The 14,185-nt window shown below is 39.4% G+C and overlaps 1 protein-coding gene across 2 annotated transcripts in view; it reads right to left on the reverse strand.

Annotated features, from left to right (window-relative positions):
• MAP3K3 (mitogen-activated protein kinase kinase kinase 3) overlaps positions 1-14,185 on the reverse strand; it is a 65,890-nt gene that overhangs the window by 27,002 nt on the left and 24,703 nt on the right. For both annotated transcript variants that reach the window (XM_038546907.1, XM_038546906.1), the window contains exons 4-5: positions 10,575-10,674; positions 2,891-3,004 (exon numbers count right to left, since the gene is read on the reverse strand). In XM_038546907.1, the coding sequence (XP_038402835.1) occupies positions 2,891-3,004; positions 10,575-10,674 (214 nt within the window). The remainder of the gene's footprint in view (positions 1-2,890; positions 3,005-10,574; positions 10,675-14,185) is intronic.

The following is a 14,185-nucleotide window of genomic DNA, read 5'->3' on the forward strand; positions in this document are numbered from 1 at the left end:
CAAGAGGTGGATTGTGTCACCCAGACGCCCTAATAATTCTCTCTTTTTAAAATTTTATAAAGGGACGCCTGAGTGGCTCAATAGTTGAGTGTCTGCCTTCGGCTCAGGGCGTGATCCCAGTGTCCTGGGATCGAGTCCCACTTTGAGCTCCCTGCATGGAGCCTGCTTCTCCCTCTGCCTATGTCTCTACCTCTCTCACCTCTCATGAATAAATAAATAAAATATTTAAAAATAAATAAAGCTTTATAAAAAGTTATATTGACAGGGGATTGACAGGGGAAGGGGGGAATTTATACTGACTTTATAGTAATTTTTAAAAATATAAGTCCTAAAAATTTATATATATATATATATATATATATGTGTGTGTGTATATATATATATATATATATATATATATATAAAAGTCCTTAGAGAGGCATCAACGTGGCATTTATTTTATGCAACATCTAATGCAATGCCATAGGCATCAGAGCTCAGATGGTCATTTTTCAAACAGCTTGGGTGTTGCAGCAGTATCTGCAGCCATGCATACCCCTTAAAGGATGGGAAAGTGGATGTAAAGAACCATTTATCTATACATTCTCATCAAGGGAATGAAGAGATCATAATCAAGGGTGCTAGCTTCTAGTCAAGCAATTACACCATTAAACCGAAGCCTAATTCTAGCTTCTTCTGTATAGAAGGGGTTTGCTGAATATGATCTCCACTTGACTTTTACTAATAATTAAGAAGCATTCATTGTGTTTTCTTTAGAGGATGGGTGGGGAAGGGGTCCCAAAACAATAAATCACAGCTCCTGCTCTTGAGGAGCTTAATAATCTTTTGGGGTAAAACTTACAAATATGTATCAACTAGAGGGCAATTACTAAGCAACCTATAAACTAGTGTGCACATTATATCCAATGACTAAAGGAACAGGGAATAACCAAGATAAGATGGCTGCAGTCACAAACACTGACCACTCTGTAGCAGGTAAATCAAGTAAGATCCTAAAAACAAGGTCATAGCCACGGTCTAGCAAAGAGCAATAAGGAAGAACTGCAGAATGGGTGGGAGTATGATGAGTATGTTGAGGGATATGGAAGACTGCAGAATTGGAAAGAAGGATATCTGGTGATAAACCCTGGATGCTAGACTATATTTAGACCTTCTATGAGAGGCAATAAAGAAAGACTATAAGGAGCAGGTAAGTAACTTGAACAGAGAAATAAAATAATAAAGTATATATTTTACTTCAGAATACTTCCCAAAACATATCTAGAAAAAAGATACATCTGGGACAGAGAAGACCAATCCTCAATCACATGGACATGTCTATAATATCAGAAAATGTCTTCTTTATTCTAAGGCCTCCTAACTGCATTCTCTTGTGCCTCTCCCTAATGAGTAGGACAGCCCGATCCCAAAACATCTTTTTAAAAATACATGGTAAGGGGGCTCCTGGGTGGCTCAGTCAGTTAAGCATCTACTTTTGGCTCAGGTCGTGATCTTGGGATCCTGGAATGGAGCGCCACATCGGTTCTAGCTGCTCAGCAGGGAGTCTGCTTCTCCCTCTCCCTCTGCCCCCACTCATGCTCAATCTCTCTCTCTCAAATAAACAAAATCTTAAAAAGAAGAAGAAAAAGATGACGACAGACCCAAATTGCAATCATTCTTGCGAAATATAGGCATCAAAGACCTTTTAAAAGAAGCAGTTATTTAAGGGATAATTCCTCACTTCTGACGGCCTCTATAGATTGCCTGCCATTTGGTAAGGAAGCAGCTAGTAAGTTACAAGAAGCCCACTCCGTGGCCTTTTTTCCATTGAACAGAAGGAAAAGTCTGTTTCCTACATGTTTCTCAAGAGACAGGCATGACTGCTGAGGAGTTGTGAGAGGTTTACATGATAGTCTCAAATCCTTGGCAGCCTTTGCTACACCCCACCCTCATCAAATCTCTCTTGTTGGGATTCAAATTGAATTGAAATAACAAAAATAGGGATCCCTGGGTGGCGCAGCGGTTTGGCGCCTGCCTTTGGCCCAGGGTGCGGTCCTGGAGACCCGGGATCGAATCCCACGTCGGGCTCCCGGTGCATGGAGCCTGCTTCTCCCTCTGCCTGTGTCTCTGCCTCTCTCTCTCTCTCACTGTGTGCCTATCATAAATAAATAAAAGTTTAAAAAAAAAAAAAAAAGAAATAACAAAAATACAGAAAAAATTTTCTCTCTCTTTTTTTCTTTAGATTGGATTGATTGATTGATTCATTCATTCATTCATTCATTCATGAGAGACACACAGAGAGAGGCAGAGACACAGGCTGAGGGAGAAGTAGGCTCCCCGCTGGGAGCCTGATGTGAGAATCTCGGGATTCCAGGATCACGCACTGAGCTGAAGGCAGACGTTCAACTGTTGAGCCACCCAGGCATCCCAAGAATTTTCTCTTTTATCATATGTTTTCCTTCCTCCCATGTCACAAGCCAAGTAACCTTTAGCTGCAACTTCAACATGGATGACTTGACTTTGCAGTGAAATCACATCCAAAATGCTACCTGGCCACTCAGGCTGGGCTGCACTTCTATGCCTGCTTCATTTTAAACTTTTAAATTTGTTTTAGGGAGAGAAAAAGGTGGTGGGGAGAGACAAAAGGAGAGGGTTAGAGAGAATCTTAAGCAGGCTCCACGGCCAACATGGAGCCCAATGCAGGGTTTGATCTCATGACCCTGAGATCATGACCTGAGCTGAAATCAAGAGTAGGACACCCAACCAACTGATCCACCCAAACGCCCCCCCCATTATGTGCTTACTTTAACAGCAGTTGAGGAACACAAAATTCTGTCAAGGAAGCCAGGTAAACTCCTGAAGCACAGCAAGTTTTGTCTTTAGCTACCAGGCCATCATAGGGGCTACTTACATGGTTTCTGTCCTGGGACAGCAGCAATATCCTAAGGCTTTTCATGCTTGAGCTTCTATCTAATATGTCAATCGCTTTATCAAGATCATCTTGGTTCTTCAGCAGGATGGAGAGCTGTGACACAGGACACAGAAAAAGAGAAGCATATAAGATAAAAATCTTTAGTTTCTAAATATAAGCAAAATAAACAACAACAAAAAATAAGTCTGAAGGAAAACAATCTCATTGGATACTACGGGATGTTAAAACTAATTGAAACCATATAGATATTTTCTTTTTCTTTTCCTTAAGTGTACAACTATTCAATAATTTTTTAATAAACTTGCAATTGTGCAACCATCGCCATAATTCAATTTTTAACATTTACATTTTGCCAGAAAGATCCTGCACTCACTTGTAGTCACTCCCTCTTCTCACCTGCAGCCTCTAGCAACTACTATTCTACTTTTTGTCTCTATATTTGCCTCATTTGGACATTTGCTACACATGGAATCATACTTCATACATATTCAATTCAGGTCATAGTCTTTGCATCTAGTTTCTTTTGTTTAGCTTTATGTTTCTGAGTTCATCTACTGCTATTGCACACCCCATTGCTTGAAGATATTTTCTGAGAAGCACTTCCTCTTTATTTTATTTTTTAAATTTTATTTATTTATTTATTCATGAGAGAGAGAGAGAGAGAGGCAGAGACATAGGCAGAGGGAGAAGCAGGCTTCATGCAGGGAGCCTGACGTGAGACTCGATCCAGGGTCTCCTGGATCACACCCGGGTCCCAAGGCAGGCGCCAAACAGCTGAGCCACCCGGACTGCCCTTGCTTCCTCTTTAAAAACATCCTTTAGGGATCCCTGGGTGGCGCAGCGGTTTGGCGCCTGCCTTTGGCCCAGGGCGCGATCCTGGAGGCCCGGGATCGAATCCCACGTCGGGCTCCCGGTGCATGGAGCCTGCTTCTCCCTCTGCCTGTGCCTCTGCCTTCTCTCTCTCTCTCTCTCATGAATAAATAAATAAAATCTAAAAAAAAAAAAAAAAAAAGAACAGAAATTTAGGCTGCATAGCAGCATGTGGTTCCTTTATATTTAAAGGTATTTGTTAAGTGTCCAACTCTTAGTTTCAGCTCAGTTGTGATCTCCGGGCTGTGACATCAACATGGAGTCTGCTTAAGTTTCTCTCTCCCTCTGCCCCTCTTCCTGCTCTCTCTCTCTCTCACTCTCTCAAATAAATAAATAAATCTTTAAATCTAGAGGACACTATGAGTATTTGATACTAAAAGAAAAGTATGCTTTGCCTGGGACCCAGCAAATGTCAGATCTTATACATTTGTGGCAAACACAAAATTAAGAAAAAGTCCAATTAATTTCATCAGTTCTCAGAGATGACAACTCTAAACCATAGCCAGGAAAACACAAATAGCAAGGCCAGTGTTTAAAAGAACATTTCAAGGGGTGCCTAGCTGGCTCAGTCAAAAGAGCATGCAACTCTTGATCTTGGGGTTGTGAGTTTGAACCCCATGTTACGTGTAGAGATTACTTAAAATAAATAAAAAAGGATAAAATAAAATTAAAAAACAAAATAAAATTTTAAGAGAATTCATAGAATGGGAGAAAATTTTACAAATCATATCATTATATTAAAAGAATTTCTTCCTGTAACACTCAAAGTAGGAATAAAGAAAGATTGTTGTGGGAGGTGGGAGAGAGATAAAGAAGTAATTGGGGTAGACTTTAAAGTAAACAAATAAACTACAACTTTGTAAATGTACAGTATAGGTCTAGATATCCAGGTTATATAAAGAACTCCTATAACGCAACAGTAAGAGAATAAATAACCCAATTCTTTTTAATGGTCAGACATTATCCAGAGAAGACAAAAGCTAGCAAGCACTGAAAAGATGCACCATATCATAGGCATTAGGGAAATGCAAATCAAAACCACAATGAGACACCACATCTACTAGCATGGCTATAATTTAAAAAAAAATAAAATAAACAAAAACCCAGAAAATAATAAGTATTGGTGAGGATACAGAAATTACAACTTTCATATGTTGCTGGTAGGAATGTGAAATGGTACAGGGGATATGGGAAGGATGGGCAGTTTATCAAAAAGCTAAACATACAGTTACCATAAGAGTTCCACTCCTAAGTGTGTACTCTAGAGAACTGAAAACATACGTGCATATGAGAATATGCACACAAATGTTTATAGCAGCATTATTCATAATAGACAAAAGGTGAAAACAACTCAAGTATTCACCAACAGATAGATGGATGCATAAGGTGTGGTTTATCCATATAATGAAGTATTCTTACCTTGAAAACATTATGCTAAGTGAAAGAAGCCAAACACTAAAAGCCATATATTGTATGATTCCATGCATATGATATGTTCAGAATAGGCAAATCCAGAGAGACAGAAGGTAGATTGTGTTTGTCTGCCAGGGGCTGGGGAGAGAAGGGAAGAGGAAGTGACTGCTAATGGGTACAGGCCTTTGCTTTGGGGTATCTGAAATTAGATAGTAGTGTTGGTCATACAAATCTGTAAATGTATAAAAAAAAAAAACCTCTGAATTGTACAGTTTATTTTTTTATTTTTTAAAGATTTTATTTATTCATGAGTGACACAGACTGAGAGAGAGAGGAAGAGACACAGGCCGAGGGAGAAGCAGGCTCCATGCAGGGAGCCTGATGTGGGACTTGATCTTGGACTCCAGGATCACGCCCTGGGCCAAAGGCAGGCGCTAAACCACTGAGCCACCCAGGGATACCCTGAATTGTACAGTTTAAAAGGATAAATTTTATGGTAGGTGAATAACACCTCAATAAAGCTATTATTACTAACAATAAACATAAAATGAAGTCTCAAGAGATTTCTCATTTGTGGTTCTCAAATCCTGACAGGGCAAGGTTTAGAGGGCAAAGAAAAGAAAAAGAGGTTGATTCTTTTGCCTTCGTGGATGTATCTTGCAAGAAGTTACTGTGGCTGAGTTCAAAAAGGGTGTTGCCTGTGTTCTCCTCTAGGATTTTGATGGAATCTTGTCTCACATGTAGATCTTTCATCCATTTTGAGTTTATCTTTGGGTATGGTGCAAGAGAGTGGTCTAGTTTCATTTTTCTGCATGTGGATGTCCAATTTTCCCAGCACCATTTATTGAAGAGACTGTCTTTCTTCCAATGGATAGTCTTTCCTCCTTTATCGAATATTAGTTGACTATAAAGTTGAGGGTCCACTTCTGGGTTCTCTATTCTGTTCCATTGATCTATGTGTCTGTTTTTGTGCCAGTACCACACTGTCTTGATGACCACAGCTTTGTAGTACAACCTGAAATCTGGCATTGTGATGCCCCCAGATATGGTTTTCTTTTTTAAAATTCCCCTGGCTATTCGGGGTCTTTTCTGATTCCACACAAATCTTAAAATAATTTGTCCTAACTCTCTGAAGAAAGTCCATGGTATTTTGATAGGGATTGCATTAAACGTGTAAATTGCCCTGGGTAACATGGACATTTTCACAATATTAATTCTGCCAATCCATGAGCATGGAATATTTTTCCATCTCTTTGTGTCTTCCTCAATTTCTTTCAGAAGTGTTCTGTAGTTTTTAGGGTATAGATCCTTTTACCTCTTTGGTTAGGTTTATTCCTAGGTATCTTATGCTTTTGGGTGCAATTGTAAATGGGATTGACTCCTTAATTTCTCTTTCTTCAGTCTCATGGTTAGTGTATAGAAATGCCACTGATTTCTGGGCATTGATTTTGTATCCTGCCATGCTACCAAATTGCTGTATGAGTAAAAATGAACTATTGGGACTTCATCAAGATAAGAAGCTTTTGCACAGCAAAGGATACAGTCAACAAAACTCAAAGACAACCTACAGAATGGGAGAAGATATTTGCAAATGACCTATCAGATAAAGGGCTAGTTTCCAAGATCTATAAAGAACTTCTTAAACTCAACACCAAAGAAACAAACAATCCAATCATGAAATGGGCAAAAGACATGAACAGAAATCTCACAGAGGAAGATACAGACATGGCCAACATGCACATGAAAAAATGCTCTGCATCACTTGCCATTAGGGAAATACAAATCAAAACCACAATGAGATACCACCTCACACCAGTGAGAATGGGGAAAATTAACAAGGCAGGAAACCACAAATGTTGGAGAGGATGCGGAGAAAAGGGAACCCTCTTACACTGTTGGTGGGAATGTGAACCGGTGCAGCCACTCTGGAAAACTGTGTGGAGGTTCCTCAAAGAGTTAAAAATAGACCTGCCTTACGACCCAGCAATTGCACTGTTGGGGATTTACCCCAAAGATACAGATGCAATGAAACGCTGGGACACCTGCACCCTGATGTTTATAGCAGCAATGGCCACAATAGCCAAACTGTGGAAGGAGCCTCGGTGTCCATCGAAAGATGAATGGATAAAGAAGATGTGGTTTATGTATACAATGGAATATTACTCAGCCATTAGAAATGACAAATACCCACCATTTGTTTCAACGTGGATGGAACTGGAGGGTATTATGCTGAATGAAGTAAGTCAATCGGAGAAGGACAAACATTATATGTTCTCATTCATTTGGGGAATATAAATAACAGTGAAAGGGAATAGAAGGGAAGGGAGAAGAAATGTGTGGGAAATATCAGAAAGGGAGACAGAACATAAAGACTCCTAACTCTGGGAAACGAACTAGGAGTGGTGGAAGGGGAGGAGGGTGGGGGGTGGGGGTGAATGGGTGATGGGCACTGGGCATTTGACAGGATGAGCACTGGGTGTTATTCTGTATGTTGGTAAACTGAACACCAATAAAAAATAAATTTATTAAAAAAGAAAAAAAAGAAAAAGAGGTTGAGGGATTTTAAATTAATAAAATGTAAATTAGTCAACTCTTGGTCACTGAGATCAGCGGAGTATGGAAAGACATCTGTGATCTAAAATAATGACAGGGCAGCCCAGGTGGTTCAGCAGTTTAGCGCCGCCTTTGGCCCGGGGCATGATCCTGGAGACCTGGGATCGGTCCCACGTCGGGCTTCCTGCATGGAGCCTGCTTCTCCATCTGCCTGTGTCTCTGCCTCTCTCTCTCTGTCTCTCAAGAATAAATAAATAATAAACAAAATCTTAAAAAAAATAATTAATGACAATTATTTATGTTTGACTTTAGACTTAATATCTGCATAAATATTTGAATAAATGAATGACTAACATTTTGGGCAGTCACTTTATTGGCAAAAGAGTTTGAGAATGGATTTTGGGACATGTGGAATTCTTTTTTTTTTTTTTTTTAAAGATATTATTTATGTATTTGAGAGAGTGAGATAGCACAGCAGGGGGAGAGAGAAAGGGAGAGGGAGAAGCAGACTCCCCACTGAGCAAGGAGTCTGATGCAGGGCTCAATTCCAAAACCCTGGGATCATGACCTGAGCCAAAGGCAGATGCTTACCCAAATGAACCACCCAGGCACCCTACATGCGGAATTCTTAATGGAAACAGAAACAAGTACTAAGTCATTCAGAAAAATCTTTGCTACCCGAGGAATACCTTCTTTAATGCTGATTACCCAGCTGACTCCAGCCTCACTTTCTTATTCAGTAACTGAAGCTTGAGCTGCAATTTGAAAAAGTTCTATGGATTTGACATTTATATGGTTTGGGTTCTCATAACATTCATTCATTCATTCATTTATTTAGAGGGAGGGAAAGAAAGTATGTGCAAGGTAAGGGATTGGGCGAGTGAGCGAGACAGAATCTTAAGCAGGCTCCACATCCAGTGTGAAGATTGATGCAGGGCTCAATCTCCCAACCCTGAGATCATGACCTGAGCCAAAATCAAGATTCTAACACTTAACTGATTGAGCCACCCAGGCACCCCTCATATCCTATATTTCAAATGTTTTTGTTTACATACTTTACTTACATCTGCATTACTTATTAACTACGGAGTTAGTGGTTTATTTTCCAAATTTGTTGCATTTCTAAAATTTGTCCAAAAAACAAAAGATCAGATGGTCTTATTTTTGTTAGCTATTTAGCAATACATCCAATCATAGTTGTACATTTTGTGTACAGGGGACCAGGCAGTTTTTAGCTAACAAATCTCAGCCCCTGTAGATTTTTGCCCCAAACTATAGAAGAAGTGCCTTTTTTAATCCCCCTTGAGCTGACGGGGTTTTTTTTTTTTTTTAATGATTTTATTTATTTATTTATTTATTTGACAGAAAGAGAGCATGGCAGGCAGAGGGAGAGAGAAAAGCAGGCTCCTCGCTAAGCAAGGAGCCTGATGGGGGGCTCAATCCCAGGACTCTGAGATCATGATCTGAGCCGAAGGCAGACGCTTAATCAACTGAGCCAACCAGACACCTCTGTTTTGTTTTGTTTTTTTAAATATAGTTGACACATAATGTTACATTAGTTTCAGGTATACAACACAGTGATTTAACAAGTCTATACTTTATGCTGGGCTCACCACAAGTATAACTACCATCTATTGCCATACAGTACTACTGACTATATTCCCTATGCTATACCTTTTATCCCCATGATTTATTCATTCCATAACTGGAAACTTGTATCTCCTACTCCCCTTCAACCATTTTGCCCTTCTCCTATCCACTCCCCTCTGATAACCATCAGTTTGTTCTCTGTATTTATGGGTCTTTTCCTGCTTTTTATTTATTCATTTATGTTATAGATTCTACATATAACTGAAATCTTTGGTATTTGTCTTTCTCTGACTTATTTCACTTAGCATACTACCGTCTAGGTCTATCTATGCTGTTGCACATGGCAAGATCTCATCTTCTTATGGCTGAGTAATATTCCATTGTGTGTGTGTGTGTGTGTGTGTATATATATATGTATACACACACACACATCTTCTTGATCACTAATCTATTGATGGACACTTGGGTTGCTCTATGGAGGAGATTCTTAACTCTTCAACCAAGAATTAAGGACTTGTTTCTCAAAGGGCCAGGAAGGTGCCCAGCTTTCTTGTCTTGTCCCCCAACTCAATTCCCTCCAGATGCACACTCTTTACTAGGCACCAACACACTGCCTCTCACACTAATGTGCAGCACCAGACCAAGCAGACTGTAGCCTCTAGTACCTTTCTTAGAGCTGGAAAAGCAGCCAAGTAATTGACACTTATAAGAATCCCTTACTGGGTAATATTCTAAGTATGAAAAAATAAGGACTACAGAAGTGGAAGGCAAGAGAAGGAAGAGTTAAAGAAATCACCTACATAGGTGATAACTTTGGAAACAAGCTACAGTTGGCAGTTAAACTCTGAGAAGAATCTAGCATTTATGACTGTCAATAAAGGAACTACCCATCAGTTTTCCACACCTCTCCAGACCATTCTAAACCTCTGCTTCTTGTTAAGGCTGTGCTGGAAAGAAAAAGATAAGTTACAAAATGTAAAGGAGACAATATAAGCCCTGGCACGATACCTGATTCCACCATGGAACTACTAGCACTGAATGAGCACAGAAATGGAAATAGCTATGTAATCTCCCATGTAAACCCCAGAACGATTGGAATTAAGAAAAGAGGTTCCAGAAAATGGAAACCTCCAGATGATATTAGAGGAACAAACTACAAAATTCTCAGTTAAACAGGGAGAAAAGGTAGTTAGCTTTCACCCCTCCTTAACCCCACACCATCCATCTAGTTTCTTACCTCATTGTTCATGTAATGTAGATCAAGAGGCTGCCCAAACACTGTTGTCACCTTGTGTTCCACGTCTTCATATCTCACAGGCCGGCTGAATGCTATAATTCTGAAAAGAGTAGGAAGTGGAGTTAATTGTGTATTTTAAAAGTCAGATTCAGAAAGCTAGGATGTCTGAATGATATCTTCCTGCTCTTGTAGGCATAGGATTCTTTTTTCTCCCTTTGTACAAATTGTCTTCTGTTTCTTATCTACTTCATTTTTTTCACCCTTCTGAGCATCACAAGCATTGCTCAATCCCAACAATTGTTCTACCATGACAGTTCAGTATCAAAGCAGAACACCTGGATTTAAAACTAGGTTCCAAAGACTCCTGATAGGAAGAAAACCTGAAGACAAGAGAAGTGGTCCTGAAAACATGGTCTTAACTCCTAAGTGACTCAACTCCAGGACTAAGGAGGTCTTGTCCATTGCTGATGCCAGAGTAATCTCAATGCTAATTATCCTCAGAATTGAGATTTCCTACTTCAGAGTCAAAGGAATTCCCCTTAAGTTGGTTATATGACTACATTTTCTTAATTAGTGACACGTGATTATATAAGTAGCATTGATATTAACACTTTTCTAGAGAGACTCATTAGATCAGTTCAAAGAACAACTTCTATAAAGTCAGAACCTGTTCAAATAGGTGTTAAAATTATTTGTCAATTAAATAACACAGCAAAATTTTAAAGTGGGGATAGATGAAATATACAAGAGGAATGAAACAAGAATGAGATATACAAAAAATTGGCAAAATGTTGATAATGTTGAAGCTGTGTTACAGGTTCAGAAGAATTCAGTATGACAGTCTCTCTACTTTTGTGTGTATTTGAAATTTTCATAATAAAAAGTTTTAATAGATATATTAGTTTGAACTATATGATATTGCTGGTAGTTAACAATTTTTGATGCACAAAAGTGGCAATTTCATGTAAGTTCAACCCAATACTCTAAAAACTCAAATCTTTAAGACAAAAATAAGCAGAGATAAATGAAACAAGAATGTATCAGAAAGAAACTCACATATACATTCTACATATATATATTTAGAAGAAGTACAGGATTAAAAATATTGAGGTGGGGAAGGTCTTCCGAAGAATTACATTAAATATAGATGACAAGAAAAAGATTTAACAACAAACATTTATTTATTTGAGAGAGAGAGAGCGCATGCACATTTGAGCAGGGGGAAGGGCAAAAGGAGAGGGAGAAAATCCTTAAGCAGACTCCCTGCTGAGTGTGGAGCCCAACACAGGGCTCAATCTCAAGACCCTGAGATCACAACCTGAGCCAAAATCAAGAGAGGGACACTCAACCGACTAAGCCACCCACCCAGGTACCCCTGACAACAAAAATTCTGATAGCAAAATGAGCCATCGACAAAGTTGAAAAACAAGTATCAGGCTTGGAAAAAAAAAATCCTTGCAAAATCAGTAAGAAAAAGACAACCCAACAGAAACATAGGCAAAGGATATGATGACACAATTCAAGGAATTCTGAATGGCTAATAAACATATGAAGTTATGTTTAATGTGATGGTGGAAAATGCATATCAAAACCACCTTCATCTCTTGGTAGCTTAAACTGAACAAAATCTGACTAGTGCTTAGTAGTCAGCACTAGTGCAGCACTCAGACCTAGAGCCTCTATAATTCTTGCCCTCCTTGATGCTAAGAAGTATGGTTCTTTTACATCTTCTCTGATCCCCTAGAGTGGGAAGTGCTATAACTAGAGGAAGAAGCAACAAGCCACAGGAGAGAAGGATCTAAGCTGCTGGATTTTAATGGCATCTGACCAGATAATTTCTTTAATACTCTTCTGTGCCAGGCTGGCATAAATAAGTGGGCAGCAGAAAAGCTTCCATAATCTAGAACTGTGCTCTTCAATATGGCAGCCACTAGCTACATGTGGCTAAACTCAAATTAATTAAAATTACATTTTAAATTGGTTCCTCAGTCTCACTAGGCACAATGCAAGTGCTCACTAGCCACAAGTGACCGGTGGCTACCACACTGAACAACACAGGTATATAACATTTACATTATACCAGAAAGTTCTTTTGGATAACACTGATAGCATACTTCTATCAACCATAGTCTATCCTATCTTTCACACAAAGCCTAACATCTCAAGAAGACATTTTCTCCATAACTTTTCCTTCATTCATCACCTTTGATTTTTTGAAATTATATTGCTGAATATATTAGTTTATATTCCATCTAGAAATCCATCCATACTGTAATCCTTGTATTTTTTCCCCTCAAATCAACTGTTCCAAGGAGTGATACTATTAGACGCTATGTAGATATACGCGTTTTCTGGAGTCTTTTGAGAGAATGCTTTCCCATTAATTCCTAATAGCAAATCATACCCCATTTATCAGGACCTTAGCAAAAGTCTCTCTGAATAAAATACCAGGAGACGTTTTGGATGTCCCTAGCACACTGTTAGAAAAGGATCAGGCTCAGATAAATTCTCCGACATTTGGTCTGGCAATGAGCCATTCAAAACCTCCAGAAGCAGCCCCAAAGTCAAGATCAGAAACCAGGACTTTCAGGTTTGGTAAGATCTAAGCTGCTGCCATTAAACTGAATAAAAGGCAATTTTTAGTCCGTGCTTCAAAGAGGAGCCTAACACCTGTGACAACCACCCCCACCACTGTCCAGACAGGAAGGGTTTCAAAGGGAAGGAGTTTGAATCTATAGTCCGCCTCTTCCGCCCTCCTGGGGCTAAAAGGGAAAAGCATTAGGAACCTGGTCCCTACACCCTTCCAAAGTAAAGGGAAACAGAATGGATACCTGGCATAGATAAATGGAAAAAGTCACTATTTCTTTCCTCTTTTCTGTATGTTCTAACTCTATAATGGTCTACAACATTTAGATAGATACTATCCACACTCCTGCAAAAAAAGTAAAGAAAACCCACAATAATATTCTCTACAAAATCCTAAGACTTGAAACACATGAAACCAGAGCTGTCTGGCACAGAGCAGCTTAAACTTGGCTTCCCTGCACCAACTTTATAAAGTCCTCAATTCCACACATAGTACACAAACAGTGAAATGCCATGGCTCCTGAAAACAGCGCCATAAAAAGAGAATGCACAGTTTTCAAAATCTTGATACCAAGATTTTGCTCAGGGCTTCGAAAGGCCATTCCTGCCTGACCACCTTAAATATTTGTGGTTTCGATCTGGCAGCTTCTCTGAAACTAAACACATACACTTTCTCAGTGTAAGTCTGCTCACTGTAACTACATACCACTTTGAGAACAGGAATTCAGGAGAGCGTAACTGCATAATTAGGCTCCAACACAATTGAGCTTTTGATTTTGTATCTACTTCTGAAAACTCTCTGCTACTCCAAGTTTGGCAACCCCTTTAAAACCCAGTCATGTCAGAAGTGTGAAAAGCAGCAACAATGAAGTGACAATTTGACTTCCCTGCTACTGGCAGGAACAGGATGAGAGGACAGAGCTCAGAAGACTTTCCTCCTTCTAGGCCTAGAACCCACATGGCAGCAGCAGGAATAAGGCTCCGCAAATCACAGTGTTTCCATTAGGCAACCTCTGACAACCTTG

The sequence above is a fragment of the Canis lupus genome, chromosome 9 (assembly GCF_011100685.1).
Source record: "Canis lupus familiaris isolate Mischka breed German Shepherd chromosome 9, alternate assembly UU_Cfam_GSD_1.0, whole genome shotgun sequence".
Lineage (NCBI taxonomy): Eukaryota > Metazoa > Chordata > Mammalia > Carnivora > Canidae > Canis > Canis lupus.